Source organism: Ceratotherium simum, chromosome 37, assembly GCF_057802395.1.
Source record: "Ceratotherium simum simum isolate JZ-2026a chromosome 37, ASM5780239v1, whole genome shotgun sequence".
In the NCBI taxonomy this organism is placed as follows: Eukaryota; Metazoa; Chordata; class Mammalia; order Perissodactyla; family Rhinocerotidae; genus Ceratotherium; species Ceratotherium simum.
In genome coordinates this window covers 1,194,927-1,214,913 of record NC_141936.1, presented here as the reverse complement: position 1 = coordinate 1,214,913, position 19,987 = coordinate 1,194,927, and the positions used below count along the sequence as shown (strand labels likewise).

Here is a 19,987-nt window from a genome sequence, read left to right as displayed (position 1 = left end):
CCACTGTCCTCACCTGTCATTTCCTTTGTCCCCCGTCCAGGTGCCACCCAGGTACCAGGACCGAGGTCTGGGCTGCCTGGACACCTCCTGGCCCTACACCCACCTGCCGAGTGACCGTGGGCGAGGTGGGCAGCCTTGTCTGTGGAACCCAGACAAGAATGGACCCTGCCTGGTGTGAGGGAGCCAGGGGCCTGCCGCTCTGCAGGAGCTGCCAGGCCCACACAGGTTCTGCCCCAGCCCTGGGGCAAACCGTCTTACAGCTCGGTGTTTATGCAAACATCACGTCCTTGTTCTGCCTGGAATCCAGTCTCCCAGCCACAGGAGGAAGGGTGCTGAGACCCGCAGCCTGCAGCTGCTGCCCCTTACTGATGGGGGGCCCTGCCCAGACCCCCGCCGGACGCCTTGGGTGAGGCAGGCCAGAACCCCGCTTGCCTTCCACTCCAGATTACACTGCCCTCTGCCAGCGGATTCTACTAGAAGTGTCAACAGCCCATTCCATCTCAGAATAATTTAAGATGGGATGGGATGAAAGTTACAGTCCTGGCATTTAGGCTCATAACAGAACAGCAAAGCTAACATCGCGTGTGTTCAGACGAGACAGGTCATGTCACTGGGACATGGCCCAGTGAGGCCAGCACACGAGGCGCTCAGTTCCCCAGGCGTGGCAGACTGGTCAAGGCCGTGGCAGAGTCCCCAGATGAGGGCGGGGAGGCAGGTCCAGAGAGGCCCTTCTGGGCCCAGCGCAGGGCCCTCCCCACCAGGAAAGACTCCCGTAGGCAGGCTTGGCCCCCAGCTGCTGTCTAAGGAAAGGAAGGCCGTTCACAACACATTTTCAAATTAATTTTTATCAATGCCTGTAAGAAATTAAGGAGGATTTCAAGTGATTGCCATTTCAATGATCTTGATGAAACTGCTTGGATATGGTTACCATTAAACTTCAATAAGAGAGGACGATCATTTATTGGTATCTTCAGGGTAAGAGAGGGCAGAGGGAGACCACTCCAATGTCTTGCCGTACTGCATGGAGTCCCCGGTGCGCCCCACTGGCTCGTGAGAGGCCTCTGCTTATCGCTGGCTCACGCACAGCCCCACATCGCGCAGTGTGAACAGTGTTGGCCCACATGTTGAGCCTTGCAGGCCTGCAGGGGAGGGCACAGTCCCTCCAGCGTCTCCTTTGGGCGCCATGTGTCTACTTCCACAGCTCCCCCAGCGGCCTCTGTGCGGCGGCCCAGATGGTGTCCTCACAGAGCTCGCAGATTTCCTTGTGGACATCTTCAATGCTTTTGGAAGCATCAACCATCTGTTCCCACAGGGGTGGCAGGAGAAAAAGAGGATGGTTAATGCTTGTCACTGTTCCCTGTGTGCGTGGGGATCTCAGACGGGGTGGGGTTCTGGAAGGCACAGTGTGGGCAGCTCTAGGGTCCTTCACCCCACACCTTTCTCTGACACTTAGCCTCGACTGGGGAGCATGGGTTTTGCTTGCGTCCTTGGGATGAAGTCACCCTGCACTCCTGCTGCAGCCCAGATGCAGGAGAAACTCTCACTCTTACTCCTGATCGGACCTACGCCCCTCCTCATGATCCCACAGGGGTACACGTCAGCAAGGTGCCCACACACCAGCTCCTTCCCACAAGCTGTAGGGCTCAGGTCATGCTGGGAGGCAGAGAGGGCAGCACCTGCCCCAGGCCACGCCCCTGCACCTCCGTGGCCATGCCTGGATGCTGCTTGGAACTTGAAGTTCTGCAGAGAAGCCAACCTTGAGTCTGAATCCTCTCCTCCCTGGGAAGATGAGTTTTGTCCTGACACAGCCAGGCTGTCCTCCTCTTGCCAAGAGGAAGGACATTTACACGTTAAATGCTATGCCCTACGTGAAAAGCATGAGGACCTGCAGTCACTAAGGGAGCCAGCCCCCGAGGGAAACCGCTCTCCTAAGGGAAGAAGATGGGGATAGACAGAAGTGCGGGCGTGCCTAGGAGTCCCCTCTTCCGTCCTTGTTCTGGGCCTAGGTCGAGCATCAGCCCTGGTGCGGGTGAGTCCTTCTAGACAGCCTCTGGGGCAGCAATTCTGGAAAAGCTTCTCGATTTTTTCAGACGTATTCAGAAGAATTTATGAGGTCTGACGATGCAGGAAAGAGAATGACTTCCTACCAACCCCAAGACCCCACACGAGTGTCACCTTCCTGAAAGTCACCTTGCCGGTCACCATTCCAGCCACAAAACTCTCACTCAGAACCGTCCCAGACACTTACATGGGACAGCTCTCTGCGCTGGCTTACTGCACACGGCGTACTGCGTATAAACTCGCACACGGGCGTGTTATGTGTAACCTGCACGTGAACACCTCCAGTCTTCTGAGGGCCTGGGGCAGCGACAGCCCAGCAGTAACAAGCACCCAGATATTGATTTTGACGGTCTTTATCCACAAAAAAGGAACCAGGGATACCTGGGGAAGCGATCAACGCCAGAGCTGGGCTGAGAAAGCACAGGCTGAGCCCAGAAGATCTTAATGTGCTGGGAGCAACAAGGGCCCAAGGGAAGGGCTAGCAGGGACTCCATAGGCCAGACCTGGGGCAACCTGGCATCAAGGAACAGTGGTACTGGGGCCGGCCCTGTGGCTTGGTGGTTAAGTGTGCGTGCTCCACTACTGGTAGCCTGGGTTCAGATCCCAGGCGCGCACCGATGCACCGCTTCTCCGGCCATGCTGAGGCCGCGTCCCACATACAGCAACTAGAAGGATGTGCAACTATGACATACAGCTGTCTACTGGGGCTTTGGGGGGAAAAAAATAAAATAAATTAAAAAAAAATTAAAAAAAAAAAAAAAAAAAAAAGAATAATTTAAACCATGTACAACTAATTGAAAAGAGAAAAGCAGAGAAACAGAACAGAACTTTGGAACTGAGTATATGACAGTCAGTCAGGAGAGAAATGAGCGAGGAGCTGAGTACCGCAATGCATCCTCTAGGTGGGGAGAGAGCGCCCATCCTCACCCCTCAGACAGGTGTGTGGGCTCAGCACTGACCCGAGCACACGAAGAAGAGGACGAGGTCAAGGGTCTGCTTCAAAAACCCACGCGCACCCTATACCACCAAGGAGCTGCCCAGAGGGAGCGCCGCCTGGCAGGAGTCAGGCAGTAGTGCAGACAGTGGGGAGCCGCCAGACTGGCCGGTCCAGGGAGAAGCATCAACCAGACGTGATGGCCAAAACCATGAACCCAAACCAACCACGTCCCCCTCCCAGAGTAGCCAAGCTGCGGCCTGTGGCCGGCAGTATTGCCAACAGTCAAGGAAAGCGGCGCTCTCCCTCTGGGAGCAGGCATGTGCATGCACCGCTGGACCCACCAAGGCCTCGGGCCACGTTGCACAAAGGTGGGCCCAGTGACTAGGGTAGGCTCAAGAGGTGGCGGTGGGGATCAGGTGCATGCAGGGAGGAACGGAGAGGGGCCCGCTTTGGTGTCCACTGGGAGAACAGGGGATGAGTCCTGTGAGAAGGGAGGAGTGAGGCTAACTCCCAGGACTGGGGCCAGGGCACTGAGACTAGAGGGTGTGTGGCCGTGGGCGGACACACAGAGGGAGATGGTGGAATGCGACCGTGGTGGGACACACGTGGGGCTAAGCATCTGGGGAGAGGCCCAAGCCAGACTGCAGAATTGGAGCTGTCTGGCACCTGGGAGTCAGTGTGGAGACAGGTGTGCCCCCATGAGCGGGGTAGGGAACGGGCCTGGGGCTGGAGCTGCAGGAGGGTTGGGAGGGGGGTAGCAAATGACTGACTCCAATGACAAAATGACTCTTACAATAAAAATGGAAGGCAGAATGAGGAGTAACTCACGGATTCCATGTTCTGGATGACAACAGCGCATGGCTAAAGCCCAGCAGGACAGAAACCTGCGGGGCAGTCAGCTCTGAAAAGGGACCTACCAGCAGGATTGCTGCTTTGGAGTTACTGTCTTTCAAACTCTCCCCCGACTCACCAAGGCACCAAATTTCCATGTTTTGCAAACTCACGAAGGACTGGAATTTGCTGGCCCCAAGAACCCCTGAGGGAGCAGCCCCGCAGCTCTGTGGGCAGGAGAGCAAGGCAGACACTGCAGCCACCTTGCTGACAGTGCTGACCCACTCAGCAGAGGGCATCCTTGGCCACTTTCCCACTGCTCCCAGTTTGCAATTCTGGGGTGACAGTGGATGACACTCTCACCTTCCAGTTCAAAGTCGTGTCTCCCATGAGCTGGTGGAAGCGCTGTGACACGCTCTCCTGGAAAGTCCTGTTCTCATAGCGCTCACAGCCAAACTCTCCCCGAGTGGCAGCCTCTGCCAACTTTAACTGAAGGAACACGACGAGGTCCGGTTTCGGGAGGCCCACGTCGGGCTGCTTGCACCAATCCAGGGAAAAATCCTGGCAAAACGAACCCAACAGTTAGAGAAAGGAAGCTTCATAGAGTCTAGTTTTTGGTTTCAAAATTCATAAAAAAGGGGAAAACATGAGCTATCATTTGTTGAGATACCGAGACATGAGAAGTCCTAGATAGTAGTGGCTCTCTTTTTATTTTTTAGATCTCAAATGTTTTGCTTTCCCATGCCACCTTCTTGTTTTGACTCTGAATATGTTCAAAAGCACACAGAATGCACGTGGCCCCATGGATCTGTCACCCACAGCTGGGTCCTCAGATGGTCATGCTGATGCAGCTCGAACCCTCTGGCCGGCTAGAACGCACAGTCCATGTGCCAGAGACCCTGGGCATAGGAGGCCTGGGACGGAGAACAGATGGGGCCAGCGACGGGCACAGGGCCCTTGGCCGTGTCCTTTCACCCACATCTGCCGGGGTGTCATCTGCTTCTGGAGAGAGGGAAACCGCCTTGAGCGCACACCGTGTGACGTCTTCTGCACGTTCTCTCTTGCTCATCCCATCAACTCTCTAAAGATAGTGTCCCCATTGCTGAGGAAAAGGGAGGGCCAGCAAGTCCATGAATCAAAGCCACACAGCTCTGAAGACTTAGGGTTAGAACCCAGCTGGGAGTTCAGAGCCACATGCTGAGGACAACACTGAGCAGAGTGATGAACCCGTCGGCTCCTCAGCAGCACATGAGGATGTGAGGGAACCACGGCCTGTCAGTCACCTGTCTTGTCCTCCTTTCACAGACGGAATCTGAGTGACCAATACTTCATGGGGAAGTGTCCTTTAAGGGGGATTTCAGCTGGCACGTGAAGGATAGGCAGAATTCAAAGGTTATCATTTGCAACCACTCATGAATTAACCATCATCGAGGGCTGTTATCACAAGAGAGACGACCAGATATCCTGTGCCTCCTGATAGGAGAGCCACTGCTCCTTATTGAGCCTCGCAAAAATAAAATTAAAAAAACTCTAATGTAAGGAAAAAAAGAGATGTGGGAACCTATATGCATTAAAAGAGACTAAGAGTATGGACCTTAACTGGATTCTGATTCAATCTAACTGTAAAAACACAAGATGATTCAAACAGCTCGAGAGGGGACTGTGAACTTTAACACCAACTGAATGACGACATTATGAATGACTGCTCACTTTTTTGAGGTGAGATTATGTTTTTAAAAAGTGATTTTGGGGATGTGCACTGAAAGGTTTATGAAGGACTTGATGATGTGTTTGGTGGGTCCTAGAGATAGACGTGCTGAGGCAGGTGATGGTGCTGGGGGTTTATCGTTTTCTCTGCTGTTATATACTTGAAAATTTCTAAATAAAAAGCAGAAAAAAGGGGCCATGCAGTCACTGCCATCATACCTGTGAAACAACAGCTACCTGGGACAGGGAGGTCAGGAAAATAAAAATAAAGTATCCCGGACATGCCTGCTGTCTGGTCTGAAAACAAAGACACTAGACGAAAAAGTTCTGCTGATGGAGCATCTTTGAAAATGTATCATCCAAACAAGAAATACAGTTCTATCTGTGAAAACAACCTGTAGCTACACAAACGTCTGCTCTTCCTGAATAAAGACCAGATTAACTCAGTGCACACACGGACCATAAGACTCCCAGGGGCAGTGATGGGAATGTATGCATGCTTCTCTGTGACAAAAGAACAGAGTCCACTCCTGGCACCATCCCACGGGGCTGAGCGGCACTCACCGCCTTGGCGCTGGTGTAGGCGACACCAGAAAATGCATATCTGTCCACGACGAGGGTGACGCCCTGGCTCAACTTCTCCTTAATTAATGGCCTAAAAAACAGAGAATGCTTCTGACCCATTTGGTTCTGGCTTCACAGGCCCTGAGCTATCATGCTTAAATCATCCTGACGATACAACTCAGCAATTCAGAAAGCGACACAATGAAGGGATTATGGGGCAGCGATTTGTAACCTTATTTTTATTCAAAAAAGCTCTGGATCTTCTCTTTAGAAGATGCCACATGGGCACTCCCAGAAAAGCCCACTATGAAAAAGACAAGTCCACTGAACACAGCTGATAAAGATGGATGCTCACAGGAAGGCTTGCTCAACTGTCCGGACAGGGGTGTAGAGGGGCAAGGCTACCCTACTGGGGAAAGGAGAACCTGGGCTAAGGAGAGGGCAGGAGTGGACGCAGCCTGGAGGTGATGCAATGGTGCTCGTGCCCTTGAGCCAGAAATGCAAGGACACAGATGGAAGGGATGCTGAGGAAGATCTCAACTAGGTGACGGCAGGTCCACCGGCATCCCCTAGCCCCAAGATCTTAGGAAGATGTGCAAAGACAAAGGGTTTGACACTAGCAAGAAGCATCGCTTGCACTTTGGGGAACAAAAAGATGTTTGATACCTGTGACCTTGAGAAGCTCACAGAATAGCTCAGGGGAGAAGACACACTTCCAACAGTCAGATGCAATTTTCATCACAGCATTATTTACAATTGCAAACTATTAAAAAACAACCTAATCTCACAAAATTGGTAGAATCAACATGGCACATGCACAACAGCGAATGATACAACTGTATAAAGCATGAGGAAGATGTCTCTAAGCAGATATAAAATGGTCTCCTGGGCCGGCCCCGTGGCTTAGCGGTTAAGTGCGTGTGCTCCGCTGCCGGCGGCCCGGGTTCGGATCCCGGGTGCGCACCGAGGCACCACTCCTCCAGCCATGCTGAGGCCGCGTCCCACATACAGCAACTAGAAGGATGTGCAGCTATGACAGACAACTATGTACTGGGGCTTTGGGGGAAAAATAAATAAATAAAATCTTTAAAAAAAAAAATAAAATAAAATAAAATGGTCTCCTGATGTGATGTTAATGAAGCGAAGTACAAATAAGTACATACAGAATGTTACCTTTTGTATAAGAAAAAAGGTGAATTAAGACCACGCCTGCGGGCCGGCCCCGTGGCTTAGCGGTTAAGTGCGCATGCTCCGCTGCTGGCGGCCCGGGCCCGGATCCCGGGCGCGCACTGACAAACTGCTTCTCCGGCCACGCTGAGGCCGCGTCCCACATACAGCAACTAGAAGGATGTGCAGCTGTGACATACAACTATCTAATGGGGCTTTGGGGGAAAAATAAATAAATAAATAAATAAAATTAAAAAAAAAAAAAGACCACACCTACATTATCTGCTTATTTTGTAAAAAAAAAAAAATTCAGGAGGGGACATTAGAAATGAATGGAATGGGTCACCCAAAGGGGAGGGCAGGAGTCGCACAGAGGGGGATGGGCAGGGCACTGACCTTTTGTATGGTTTTGACTTAGAACCATTTAATGTCTTATGTATTCAAAAACTAAATCAACAAGGATGGAAAAAAAACCCCTAAAATTATATACAGAGTCAAATGAACCCAACTGTACCCCAGATGAACACACAGAGAAGGGGGAACTTGCCCTAAGACTTGAACACAGCACTTCATGTGCCTGTTCTAATGGCAGAGCTGCATACCAGCCTTGACCTCGACACAGGCTTTTACACAAGTGTGGGAGCAGCAATCCTAAAACCATTCTTCGTGGACTGCAGGACTGGCAACGGGGGAGCCTGGGAGAGTCTGCAGTGCTGGGCTAGAACAGCAGGTGTCAGCGTGAACTCACCAGTTTTAGTGTGAACATACAGACAAATAAACAGAAACAGACACAGAGAAGATAAATGTGCATGTAGGTCTGTCCACCGTAGGAGCCTAAAAGCAGGGATGTCCCACTAGCAGTAGGCACACCTAGCACCCCACTGGTTTCTAAACCCCACTCTCCACTAAAGGGACACAAGAGCTGGTTCCCTGGCTGGAGCAGCAGAAAACATGAGAGAAGCCCAAACATCTTGTCACCAAAAAGTAAGTGCTCAAAAGGTGAGGTCTGGGAACACGTCAAATGGATATGGGAGCCAGCTTGAAGAGATTCCCACAGGCCAAATCTGCAACAATCTGAACGTCAAAACAAATGACAGCAGTGGCCTATCACCCAGTGAGTAAAAAAGAACTTGTGAGTCCATACTGATGATGGATGGAGACAGCAGAACAGCTCTTCCTTACGTAGAATGCCAACCAATAAATGTAGAAGGAATAACGGAATTAGAAAACCACCATATGGGGCCGGCCCCGTGGCTTGGTGGTTGAGTGAGCGCGCTCCACTGCTGGCGACCCGGGTTCGGATCCCGGGCTCGCACCGACGCGCTGCTTCTCCGGCCATGCTGAGGCCGCGTCCCACATACAGCAACTAGAAGGATGTGCAGCTGTGACACACAACTATCTACTGGGGCTTTGGGGGAAAAAATAAATAAATAAAATCTTTAAAAAAAAAAAAAAAAAAAAAAAAAAAAAAAAAAAAAGAAAACCACCATATGAAATCATAATAACGGACTCAGACAGGATGATTAATGAATGCTAACGTAGGAGATCAAAGTTTGATGGGGAAGGGGATATTTACGTAGTTCTGCAGTATTTCCCCTTTGACTGTTTACAACAGGAAACAGTGTCACTTAGTGGATGAGCCTGGCCGGCACCACCTTCACAAGTGTTCCAGGGGAAACCCCAGTGATGGCCGCGCTCCCTCGCGTCCTCCTGGCATGATGCCCTAAGGAGGACCCAATGTCACTTCTGTGGTATTCCTGCCAAAGACATACACCCAAATCCACTTGTGAGGAAACGTCAGACAAACCCAGAGGTTTATAGAACAAATAAAATTTTTAAAAAGAGGGTGAGTGAGCGACAAAGTGTGACAGAATGTAAATACCAGGTGAAGCTGAAGCTTCGTGAAGGGCAGACGGGAACTCTTGGTACTGTTCTTGCAACTCTTCCCATTGACGGAAACGCCTTCAATTACTAAATCGCTAAGAAAAGTAAGAGAAATCACTCATTTCCAGGAATGAATTCCTGCATGGAGGCATGTTTAAGATGGCCCTAGAGGATCGGTATTTTTTGGCTAACAGAGAGCGGGAGGGAAGTGGAGGGTGTTACCCCATTCTGTGCCAGGAAACTGCACAGAAGCCAGAAGGCGAGCTATCTGCAGGGACCAGCAAACAGTCCAGTGAAGATACAGTACAGCGAGAGGGGGAAAGTTAACAGGCTGGAGGAAATAACCAGTTTCCTCACAGGGTGCTTCAAGTACCAGGTGAGCTCACGACAGCCCGGGCTTACTGAGCACTCACTCCCAGGACTGCCTGGCCGACTCCAATGGACCATCACACCAGACCTACCTCGCTGATGAGGAAGCTGTGGTTGAGAGGGGCTGGGCAAGACCAAGGTCACACAGCCGGGAGGCACTGGTGTCGAGGAGAACCCCGCATCTGAACTCTCACCCAAGGACGTTCAAGTTTCAGAAAGACTGATGTGACGGCAGTGGCTGAAATGATCTGAACGGGGAGCTGTGGGAGGTGGCAGAACAAACCACACACAGGCAGGCCTGCGTACCTGGGACAAGACCACCATTTAGGAAGTAGAGTCAACATGACTTTTCATTTTGAATTGGGCCTACATTACTTTTCTACAAAGCCACAAAAAGCAAAATTAGAACAATGATGTCCATAAATTCCAGATGTATTAAAGATTATAAGAATGGTCTCATTTTCATCTAATACTTGGAGTGGGGAAGGCCTTTCTAAGCAAGAAACCAAGCTAAGCCAGAAGAGAGTAGTGCAGGCTTGCTCGTAGGAGAGAACAAAGCAAAACCACCTGAGCATCCATCCACAGGCATCTGGCTACACCTACTGTGGAACAGCCTTTCTAGAGAGCACTCTGCAGCAACGGGAAAGAAGATGCTACCTCGCTCTTAGTGCTGAGATCTACAAGCAGAATCGGAAAGCAAGCTGCAAAATGACTTCTATGGTAGGGTCCCCTTTATTTATCTTAAAAAACAAAACAACTCCAACAACGTATGTGTGTTATCTACATACGGGCGCAAATGGGAACAAAAGCACCCGAACGCCTACACTATCGGCACTCAATGAGCAGTTAAATGTTGAGTGAAGAGGGACTCTACCAAGACGATGTGAAACAAAGAGGGAGTGGGAGAGGGTAAACCTCAATGTAAACTGTCAACTTCAGTTAACAATGTTTGTCAACTGTAACAAATTGAACAGGCTAATCGAAAAAAATAAAAATAAAAACAAAAAAGAAATAGGCTAATGGAAGATATAATCTGATAAGAGAAAGAGTGGAGGAGGAAGAGAGGGGGATAGGGTTAGGGGGAACTCTCTGTACTTCTTTCTTCTGTGAGGAAGATCAGCCCTGAGCTAACATCTGTCACCAATCCTCTTTTTTGCTGAGGAAGACTGGCCCTGGGCTAACATCTGTGCCCATCTTCCCCCACTTTATATGGGACGCCGCCACAGCATGGTTTGACAAGCGGTGCGTGCCTGGGATCTGAACCGGTGAACCCCGGGCCGCTGAAGCGGAGGAAGAGCACTTAACCTCAGCACCACCGGGTCGACCCCTCTCTGTACTTTTTGATCAGCTTTTCTGTATACTTAAAACTACCTAAAAAAATAAAATCTATTGGGGCTGGCCCCGTGGCGTAACGGTTAAGTGTGCATGCTCTGCTGCTGGCAGCCCAGGGTTCGGATCCTGGGTGCGCACTGATGCACCGCTTGTCAGGCCATGCTGTGGCAGCGTCCCATATAAAGTGGAGGAAGATGGGCACAGATGTTAACCCAGGGCCAGTCTTCCTCAGCAAAAAAGAGGAGGATTGGCAGGATGTTGGCTCACGGCCGATCTTCTTCACACAAAAAAACTTAAAATAAATAAATAAACAAAGTCTATTAATTACAAAAACCGGGGAGGCAGGAGAAAGAAAAAGCATTAATTAATGCTCATTGGGAACTACAGAAATATAGGACCTCCGGCCATGGGACTGGTGATTACAAGACCCTCCTATAGGTACAATCGGTAAAATCTCCAGTGTCACTGTTGGCACATTCACTGAATCTCACGAGGCCAGGGGAGAGGCGGCAGAAGGGAAATGTTTTTACACTTGTTCCCAGCGGTTCGCAGAGAAAAGCAGGTGCACCGAATGATTTTCCATCTCATTTTTCTTTTCCAAGTAAGAACTCAGAAGTCTGCCAATTTCAGTTGATCTTTCTAAAAAGAAAAAAAGAGAAAAACACACACAAGTGAGGTGAGGCTTTCATCTAAATTAGAATTTAGTGTAGCCTGAACTTCAAGTCCTGTACTCAAGTCTAACTTTGAGTTTTATTTTACAACGTCTTTAGAGAGGTTCAGACCTGCCCCTGAAGCCAAAGGAGTTTTCCTGAGGAAGGGCAGCAGTGTGCAAACACACTGGGATGAAAAACTCTTTAGGAAAAAGGAACTCAGGTAGAAAGCACTGACCTCAAAGGAAGTATTTATAAGATTTGTAGACTGGTTGGCTTAAAGATTAGAATGATAAATATTTAAAAAAGCATTTTTTCCCATTTCCCTACCCCTGTTTTGTAAACCTTAAGCTGTCTCTTGATATTCTAAGTATTGAGGATATTTTTATAAGCACTTTCAATGTCAATGTTTTACTTTAAAAACTAAAAATATGCCATAAAACCAGTGAGAAGTCAAACAGCTGTCCAAAAAAAACCAAAAATCGAGACATGGATTACAAAAGAGCGCCAGGGAACTTCTGGAGATGACAGATACAATCGTTATCTTGATTGGGAAGTGGTTTCATGGGTGTACAATAATGTGAACACTCATTGAACCACACGTTTTCAACACGTGCACTTTATTGTCCACCAACTGTCGATCAGCAGAGCTCCATACAATCAAAGCACAGCTGCACCAAGACTGAGTGACGGGGCCCGAAGACCACTAGGAACGACAACGTGCGTCCTGCACGACGCACAAAGGCGCCAGCGCCCCAGGGAATCGTCTCCGCGGAGTCAGAGCGCGAGCGGGGGCCTTAGCGAGCCTCGGCTGCTCTCAGTCTACACTCTGCCATCGGGAGGAGCCACGACGGGGGCACGGAGCCAGCAGCCGGGCTCACCGCACGGCGCCCGCCCGTGGTCCCCGGTCCTCCCGTCCCTTGGCTCTCCCATCCCCCCGGGTCCCCCGGTCCTCTGGGTCCCCCAGTCCACCCAGTCCTCCAGTCCGCCCTCTCCCCGGCCCGGCCTTTCCTCCCGGCGGCTCCCCATGCCCGCCGCGCGCCCCACCCACCTGGGAAGCTGAGCAGCTCGGCGCGGTGGCCGGCGGCGCACAGCGCGGCCACCAGCTTGCGGCCCTGCGTGCTCTTCCCGGCGCGATCCACGCCCTCCAGCACGATGAGCGCCCCGCGCCGACCCGCCATCGCCGCCTCTGCACGTCGCGCCCCGTTGCCGCGCCGCCGCACCGCCCGGAGCTCCCATTGGCCGGCTCCCGCGGCGCGCGCTGGGATTGGCTGAAGTGTGTCGGCGTCCGCGGCGCGCGTTGGGATTGGCTGAAGTGTGTCGGCGTCCGCGGCGCGCGTTGGGATTGGCTGAAGTATGTGGACGTCCGCGGCGCACGTTGGGATTGGCTGAAGTGTGTCGGCGTCCACGGCGCGCGCTGGGATTGGGGAGAGGCAAGACGCCTTGGTCGCACCGCCTCTTCCGGGCCGGAAGCTGGGCGGGCCGTGTCCCGCGCGGGCCGCCGTCCTTGCTCGCGCGGAGAGGGAGGCAGGCGGACCTGTTAGGTCTCCCGATTCGGGGACAGCCGGGCGCGCGGCCGCTCCGACGGTGTCCTGCGGGCGGGGCGAGGAGGGGCTGTCTGCGCTCAGGCCTCGCGACAATCTGGAGAGCACTGGGATTGTCGCCGTCGTCGCTAACGCCCTGAGAGCCACGTTCCGACGACGTGTGCAGATTCACGGGGGGGTGGGGGGGAGTTGTGGATCGCCGCGTCCTGGCTCTGTGAGGTGCGGGCCGCACGTGGTCAGCACCCCTGTCGCGAGGGCGGTGCCCGTCGGGCTGGAGACGGCCGCGGCGTCTAGGGAGCGCCCAGTGATGTCGCCCTTGTCTTAGGGACGTCCCGGCGCGCGGGACCGCGCACTTGGGGAGTCTCTGCCTTTCTCCTCGCATCGCGACCCCGCCTTCATGACCTGGTCTCCTCCCGGGGGCCCATCCCCGGATACCATCACACTGGGGGGTCTGGACGCCAACATTGAATTTGGGCGGCCACATTGATTCAGCCGGGAACTACCTTTCCCAGAATTTCCCCCGTGTGGCGTGGGGTCAGAGTTTGCCCGTGAGAGGCACTCGCGCGCAATTTGGAGGCTGTTGATTTTGGGGAGGCAGTCGCAGCCAGAAATGCAGCAGACATGAAATTCAAGACTGTTTTCTCGGGAGCTCTTGGGAGCCACCTGCTTGCTGCTGCCGACCAAGAGACTGGGGAGGATTTCTTGGGGCGGGGAGTGGCAGTGGCTTCCGGCGAGCTGTTGAGACCACCCTCTTCACGCTGGGGCTGAGGTCCTTGGCAACGGTTTCCCTCATCTTTCCTCCCCCCATCTTTTCCACGGTTGCACAAGCCCCTGATTACCTTATGACGGGAGATACGTAGAGTAGCTTTATGTTTTTTGCTTGACCGTTGCCTGATTGGGTTTCAGGTTCTGGAGGGGTGATTAGGTTATATGGTTATTCCAATTTGCTTCCTTTCTTCATGTTGATCTTGGCCATGTGACTTCAAATTCTGCTGCAAAGTCATCAGAGCGGACATGCTCATGTTCAGGCAGAAGCTTTAGGAGCTGTTGTGTGGTTCACCCATCCCTTTCCTGCCTCCCAGTGTAAGAACAGCGTGTGCACAATTAAGGCTGTTTTTTTCACTCTGGATCCTGGAATGAAGACATAGGGCCACAGCCAAGCTACAGCCACTGCAGCTGATGGCACCAGCAAGAAATAACCCATTGTGATTCTGAGTCACTGAGATTTTAGGATCCTTTGTTACTGCAGCACAATGTAGTGAAAGCTCGCTGATACAAAGACTAGTGCTTAATATCGCCTCGTGTAGGCAAGTAATATTCCTTCAACCGATTGATGTCTCGTTTAAAATGTCCATCTCCTTGCCTTCAGAAGGATGAAGGGATTAGAGTACAGAAGAGAATCTTCCGGGATTGGGCAAGTCCCAGGACAGCCTCAGAGCACATCTGTAGGATGAGCTCACCAGGCAGACAGGGAGGAACACACGTGCAGGATGTTGGCTTGTGAATGCATAGCCTTCCTGGTCACCCATGAAAATGAAGGGAACCTGGCTGATGGGGGCCTTGTATGCCCGGTGGGGTGGGGGTGGGGTGCCTTTTTGATTGCAGAAATTGCTGAACACGGCACAATTCAGAATTGTGCTGAAATTGCACAAGTACAGTGAAGTTAGTTATTAAGACACAACAAGCGGGCCGGCCCCGTGGCTTAGCGGTTAAGTGCGTGCTCTCCACTGCTGGCGGCCCGGGTTCGGATCCCAGGCGTGCACTGACGCACCGCTTCTCCGGCCATGCTGAGGCCGCGTCCCACATACAGCAGCTAGAAGGATGTGCAGCTATGACATACAACTATCTACTGGGGCTTTGGGGGAAAAATAAAATTAAAAAAAAAAAAAGACACAACAAGCAATTTTGCTTCCACCTCTTCCAAAGTGGCACTCCTTTTTTTATCAGGATGCCTTTAACTGTAAGTACCAGAATACCAGCCTAACTGTGGCTTAAATCATGAAGATATTTAATCATCTCATATCGCGAAGTCCGGAGTTAGGCAGCCAAGAACTGCTTTTGCTGCTTAGTGATATCCAGTGTTGGGTCAACATCTTAGCAGTTCACTTAGCTTTTCCTTCATGGTCATGAGTGACTGCAGCATCTCTGTGCATCCAGTCCTGACTTCATGGCCCTGATGTGGGCATAGGAGAGCCCTCACATCTGGACATTCACTCTCTTGTGTGCTCTGCTACACTGACAAGTCTCAGGCCTGATTTTCAGCACAGTCTGCCCTGGAGCATGCGAGTAGGATCTCTTCATGCTACCGTGGAGGCCTTCTGATGGGCGGGCACCATGGAGGAAATGATGGGGTGATGGGTCTGAGTGTGCTTGGAGACAAGCAAAATAAAACTGGTCATAAGTTGATAATTGCTGAAACTGGCTGATGGGCACATGGGGTTTATTAGGTTCTTTCTACTTTTGTGTGTTTGAGATTTTCCATTTAAAAAAAAGACGCTAAAACCCTTTTCCTGTTCCTTGTTTCTTAGTGTGTTACACCTTCTATCTCACAGGAATTGTATCAGACATTGCTACTATCCAGCAAAGTCTTTCTGTCTTAGCTGGGCTGCCATAACAAAATGCCATAGACTGGGGGGCTTAAACAGCAGAAAATTTATTTTCTCACAGTCTGGAGGCTAGATGTCCAAGTTCAAGTCGCCAGGAGTGTTGGTGTTTGGTGCGTCTGTCCCTTTGAGTTGCAGATGGCTGCCTTCTCATTGAATAGAGTGTCATATAGTTGGAATCATACAGTTCTCACTGTGTCCTCACATGGCCTTTCCCCAGCACAAGTGTGGGGAGAGAGAGATCTCTGGTGTCTTTTCCTCTTAACTACTCCAAATACAGTCACATTAGGGATTAGGGATTCAACCTATGAATTTTGCAGGGATATTCAGTCCATAGCACTCACCTGCTTCCAGAAGAAGAGAGTCTGCTGGGCACATCACTGCCCTGCTGGACTCCTTTTCTCAGCCCTCCTTTCTGTTAGGCGTGGCCAGGTGACTAAGTTACTGCCAATGAAATGTGAGCAGAAGTGGCGTGTGCTCCTTCAGACTGAACACTCCCTCTGCCTCCCACCCCCCGCAACCCAGCCTTGACTAGGAGGACAATGACGAGGCCCTCTAGGGGCCTGTGCTAGAGGGAATCTGGGTTCCTGAGTGACCCCATGGAGCATGGCTGCCCACCCCCTGGACTGTTCACAATGGGACTGTTACATAAGAAATACAATTCTCTCTGTTCTAAGCCACTGGATTTTGGTTGAGTTTCTTTGTTAGAGTAGCTTAGCCTTTCCCTAAAGTGCTGGTTCTCAACTGGGGGACATTTGGATTGTCACAACTTGGTGTGGGGGTGCTAACAGCATCTAGTGGGGAGAGGCCAGGCATGCTGTTAAACATCCTACATGGCACAGGACAGCGCCCCACAGCAAAGAGTTATTGGCCCAAAATGTCAATAGCTCTGAGGTTGAGAAACCCTGCTCTAAAGTATATAGCAATAAAAAGAAATAGTAAGGGACTCACCTCTCACTTTGGTAGGTTCTAAAACAGGGTCTCTGTAAGAGAATCTATTACTTTTCTTATGTGAATGAAAGAAGACACATTGCTCTCTGGAAGAAGTTATTTCCAATATCTGATATGTGAAGGCCATGCCTCTTAATAATAAAGACTTTTTTTTAAAATTTTTTATTTTTGTGAGGAAGATCAGCCCTGATCTAACATCCATGCCAATCTTCCTCTTTTTGCTGAGGAACATCAGCTCAGAGCTAACATCTATTGCCAATCCTCCTCCTTTTTTTTCCCCAAAGCCCTAGTAGATAGTTGTATGTCATAGTTGCACATCCTTCTAGTTGCTCTATGTGGGACACTGCCTCAGCCTGGCCTGACAAGCGGTGCATCGGTGCACACCCGGGATCCGAACTCGGGCTGCCAGCAGCGGAGCACGCACACTTAACCGCTAAGCCACAGGGCCGGCCCCAAGAATTTTTTTTAGGTGAAAGGCATGAAGACCAATTTCCCCACAGATAATGGGTAAAGGACATAAAGAAAATGATAGAAGAACTACAAATAGTCAATGAATAATGGAAAAACATGTTTAGCCCCACTTAAAATCACAGAAATACAAATTAAAACACTGAGGTTGGTTTTTTTTTGGTTATTTATTTTTTTCTATCAAGTTTGCAAAAGTAAAAAGCCTGACAAAATCTAGGGTTGACAAAAGTGTGGAAACATACTCATGTGGGTGTCAGTTGGTATAACCTTCCCCTTGGGCAATTCATTTAGAAATGTCAGCACTTAGAATATTCGATGCTCTTTGAGCCAGCAATTCCATCTCTAAAAGTTTATCCAAAAGAACAAACCAGACAAGTGGTCAATTAAAGATGGCCACAGTCCTTGTACTCTGCCTATTGACAAGTGGAGTCTAATTCCGCACCCTTCAAATCTGGGCCCCAACGACTTGTTTGACCGATAGAATGTAGTGAGGTGATGTCTTGGGACAACTGAGGTGAGGTCACAAGAGTCTTGCAGCTTCCACTGAGGCCTCCCAGAACTCTCCAGAAGCCCTGAGTGGCCATGTAAGAAGGACTACTACCTGGGATCCCTATGGTGGAGAGGCTACATGTAGGCACTCTGGTCCATGGTGCCAGTTGAACCCAGCCTCCAGCCACCCCAGTGATCTCTATTGTATTACATAGAACAGAAGAATCACCCATCTGAGCCCTCCTGAAATGCCTGACTCATAAAAGTTGTGAGCTATAATAAAATGGTTCTTTTAAACCACTAAGTTTTCAGGTAGTTTATTATGCAGCAATAAATAACCGGAACAGACATACAAACAGCTAAATGAACAAATGTTCACCAGAGCATTATTTATGGTAATGGAAAATTGGAAACAATCAAAAGATTGTGCATCTATAAGGAGTTTGTTAAAGTATGGTACATGAACACAGTGAAATATACCTAGTAAACAGGGTGAAATAGAAGTGAGTAAAGCATGACTAGATGTTGGTGAAGAGTATCAAGTTACAAATGAAAATAGGAGAAAGGTGGACAGTGTGACTCACCAATAAGAAAATCAACAGCCCAATTAAAAAATGGGCAAAAGATTTGGACAGACACCTCACTAAAGACATACAGATGGCAAATGTGCACGTGAAAAGGTGCTCAACACTGTACGTCACTAGAGAAATGCAAATTAAAAAAAAATGAGGTACCTCTACACACCTATTAGAATGGCCAAAATCCGGAAGATTGATACCAAATGCTGATGAGGATGTGGAGCAACATCATTCATTGCTGATGGGAATGCAAAATGGTACAGCGACTCTGGAAGGCAGTTTGGCGGTTTCTTACAAAACTAAACGTGATCTTACAGCATGATCCAGCAAATCACACTTCTTGGTATTTACCCAAAGGAACTGAAAACTGTGAAACACCTGTGCACAAATTATTACAGTAGCTCTATTCATAATTGCCCAAACTTGGAAGCAATTCAATAGGTGAATGGATAAACTGTGGTACATCCAGACAATGGAATATTATTCAGCGTTAAGAAAAAATGAGCTATCAACCCACAAAAAGGCATGGAGGAAACTTAGAATGCATATTACTAAGTGAAAGAAGCCAATTGGAAAAGGCTATATACTGTATGATTCCAACTATGTGACATTCTGGAAAAGGCAAAACCATAGACGGGAAAAACATAGTGTCTGCTGGGACACTATGGGGGGCAAGGAAAGGGATGAATAGGTGGGGAGCACAGGGGATTTTTAGGGCAGAGAGGCTATTCTGTGTGATACTGCAATGGTGGATACATGTGTTTATACATTTGTCAAAACCTATAGAACTGTGTAACACAGAGTGAACCCTAATGTAAACTATAGACTTTAGTTAATAACAACGTATCATTTCATCAATTGTAATAAATGTATGACACCAATGCAAAATATTTATAATAGGGTAAACTGTGTGTGTGTGTGTGGAGGGAGTATCTAGGAACTCTCATTTTCTTCTGTTTTTCTATAAACCTAAAACTGCTCTAAAAAATAGTCTATTAATTAAAAAAATAATTTAGCCACTTAAAACAATAAAAAAGGTGGGTAGTGTGCAATCATGTACGCTGCCTGTGTGCTTTTTCTCATCAAGCATTCAATGGGGCCAGAAAGGATGCACCCAAACTGCTAACATGGATTCAAAGGTGAACAAGAGAGTCCTGTATTCCGGGAGGTGGGGAAACTATAAGTTCCTGAATAGTTTGAATTATTATAATGAACGTAAGATTGGCAAAAACAATGAATAGGTTTCCATTTTTTAGTATTTGGGGCTTCGGGAAGAGTTCACGAAGCGGGGAATATCTCGAAACGCGCATCTTCAATAATGGAACTAGTGCTCCATTCGTCAGGCTGTGCCGCTGGTGTGACCGACAACCTTGAATCTCGGAGTCAAGGATGGGTGGGTTCTGGGGCCCGGGCTCCTCTGGTCTGGGGAACAGCGGTCCCTCGGCACCCTGTACGAGCGGAGGCACGCGGAGCCCCTTCCCCGTGGGCCCGCGCTGGCCGGGGAGGACAGAAGGGCTGCAGCGGCTGACCCTCGACTCCGCTGCCCGTCCAGTCTCCTGCGCGCACCCGAGGGCTCTCGCGGACCCTCTCGTCCCGCGACCGCGTTCGTCCACCTCACAGGCACACGCTCTGCGCCCAACCCTGCCCAGAACTCCCGGACACAGGCGCGGACCTCCGGCGGGGAGCGGGTGGCCGGCCCCCGGCGCCACGTGTCAGCGCGGGTCCCGCCGAGCGGGCGGAGGAAGCGCGTCCTGGGCCCGACCTCGCTCTCACACTGCCCCGCCGGGACCCTAGCCCTCCCCGGAACCCCCGCCGAGCCCCTCCTGCTCAGCTCCCGCGCGGCGCCGCGCGG

At 50.3% G+C, this 19,987-nt stretch overlaps 1 protein-coding gene across 2 annotated transcripts; it reads right to left on the bottom strand.

The window, feature by feature from the left end:
* Positions 1 to 829: 829 nt before the first annotated feature.
* On the bottom strand, positions 830 to 12,710 carry DTYMK (deoxythymidylate kinase). 2 transcript variants are annotated; one of them, XM_087424554.1, is made up of 5 exons: positions 12,554 to 12,710; positions 11,383 to 11,491; positions 9,150 to 9,246; positions 4,193 to 4,390; positions 830 to 1,300 (listed from the first exon to the last, which is right to left on the bottom strand). In XM_087424554.1, the coding sequence occupies exons 1-5, from the start codon at positions 12,681 to 12,683 to the stop codon at positions 1,190 to 1,192; spliced, it is 645 nt and encodes a 214-aa protein (XP_087280680.1). In that variant the 5' UTR covers positions 12,684 to 12,710; the 3' UTR covers positions 830 to 1,189. The 2 variants fall into 2 exon arrangements, with proteins under 2 accessions (XP_087280680.1, XP_004427818.1); XM_004427761.3 differs by lacking the exon at positions 9,150 to 9,246 and adding an exon at positions 6,101 to 6,191 and having other exon boundaries at positions 12,554 to 12,709.
* Positions 12,711 to 19,987: the final 7,277 nt, after the last annotated feature.

What these genes read in the sequence shown, in the direction of transcription:
- DTYMK (XM_087424554.1), bottom strand. Translation starts at nt 12,683, where the DNA reads ATGGCGGGTCGGCGCGGGGCGCTCATCGTGCTGGAGGGCGTGGATCGC. An exon ending in GCGAACCGCTGGGAACAAGT is followed by an intron (nt 9,247 to 11,382) that starts GTAAAAACATTT and finishes TACTTTTCTTAG; the next exon opens with CGATTTAGTAATTGAAGGCG. An exon ending in ACACGACTTTGAACTGGAAG is followed by an intron (nt 1,301 to 4,192) that starts GTGAGAGTGTCA and finishes CTGTGGGAACAG; the next exon opens with ATGGTTGATGCTTCCAAAAG.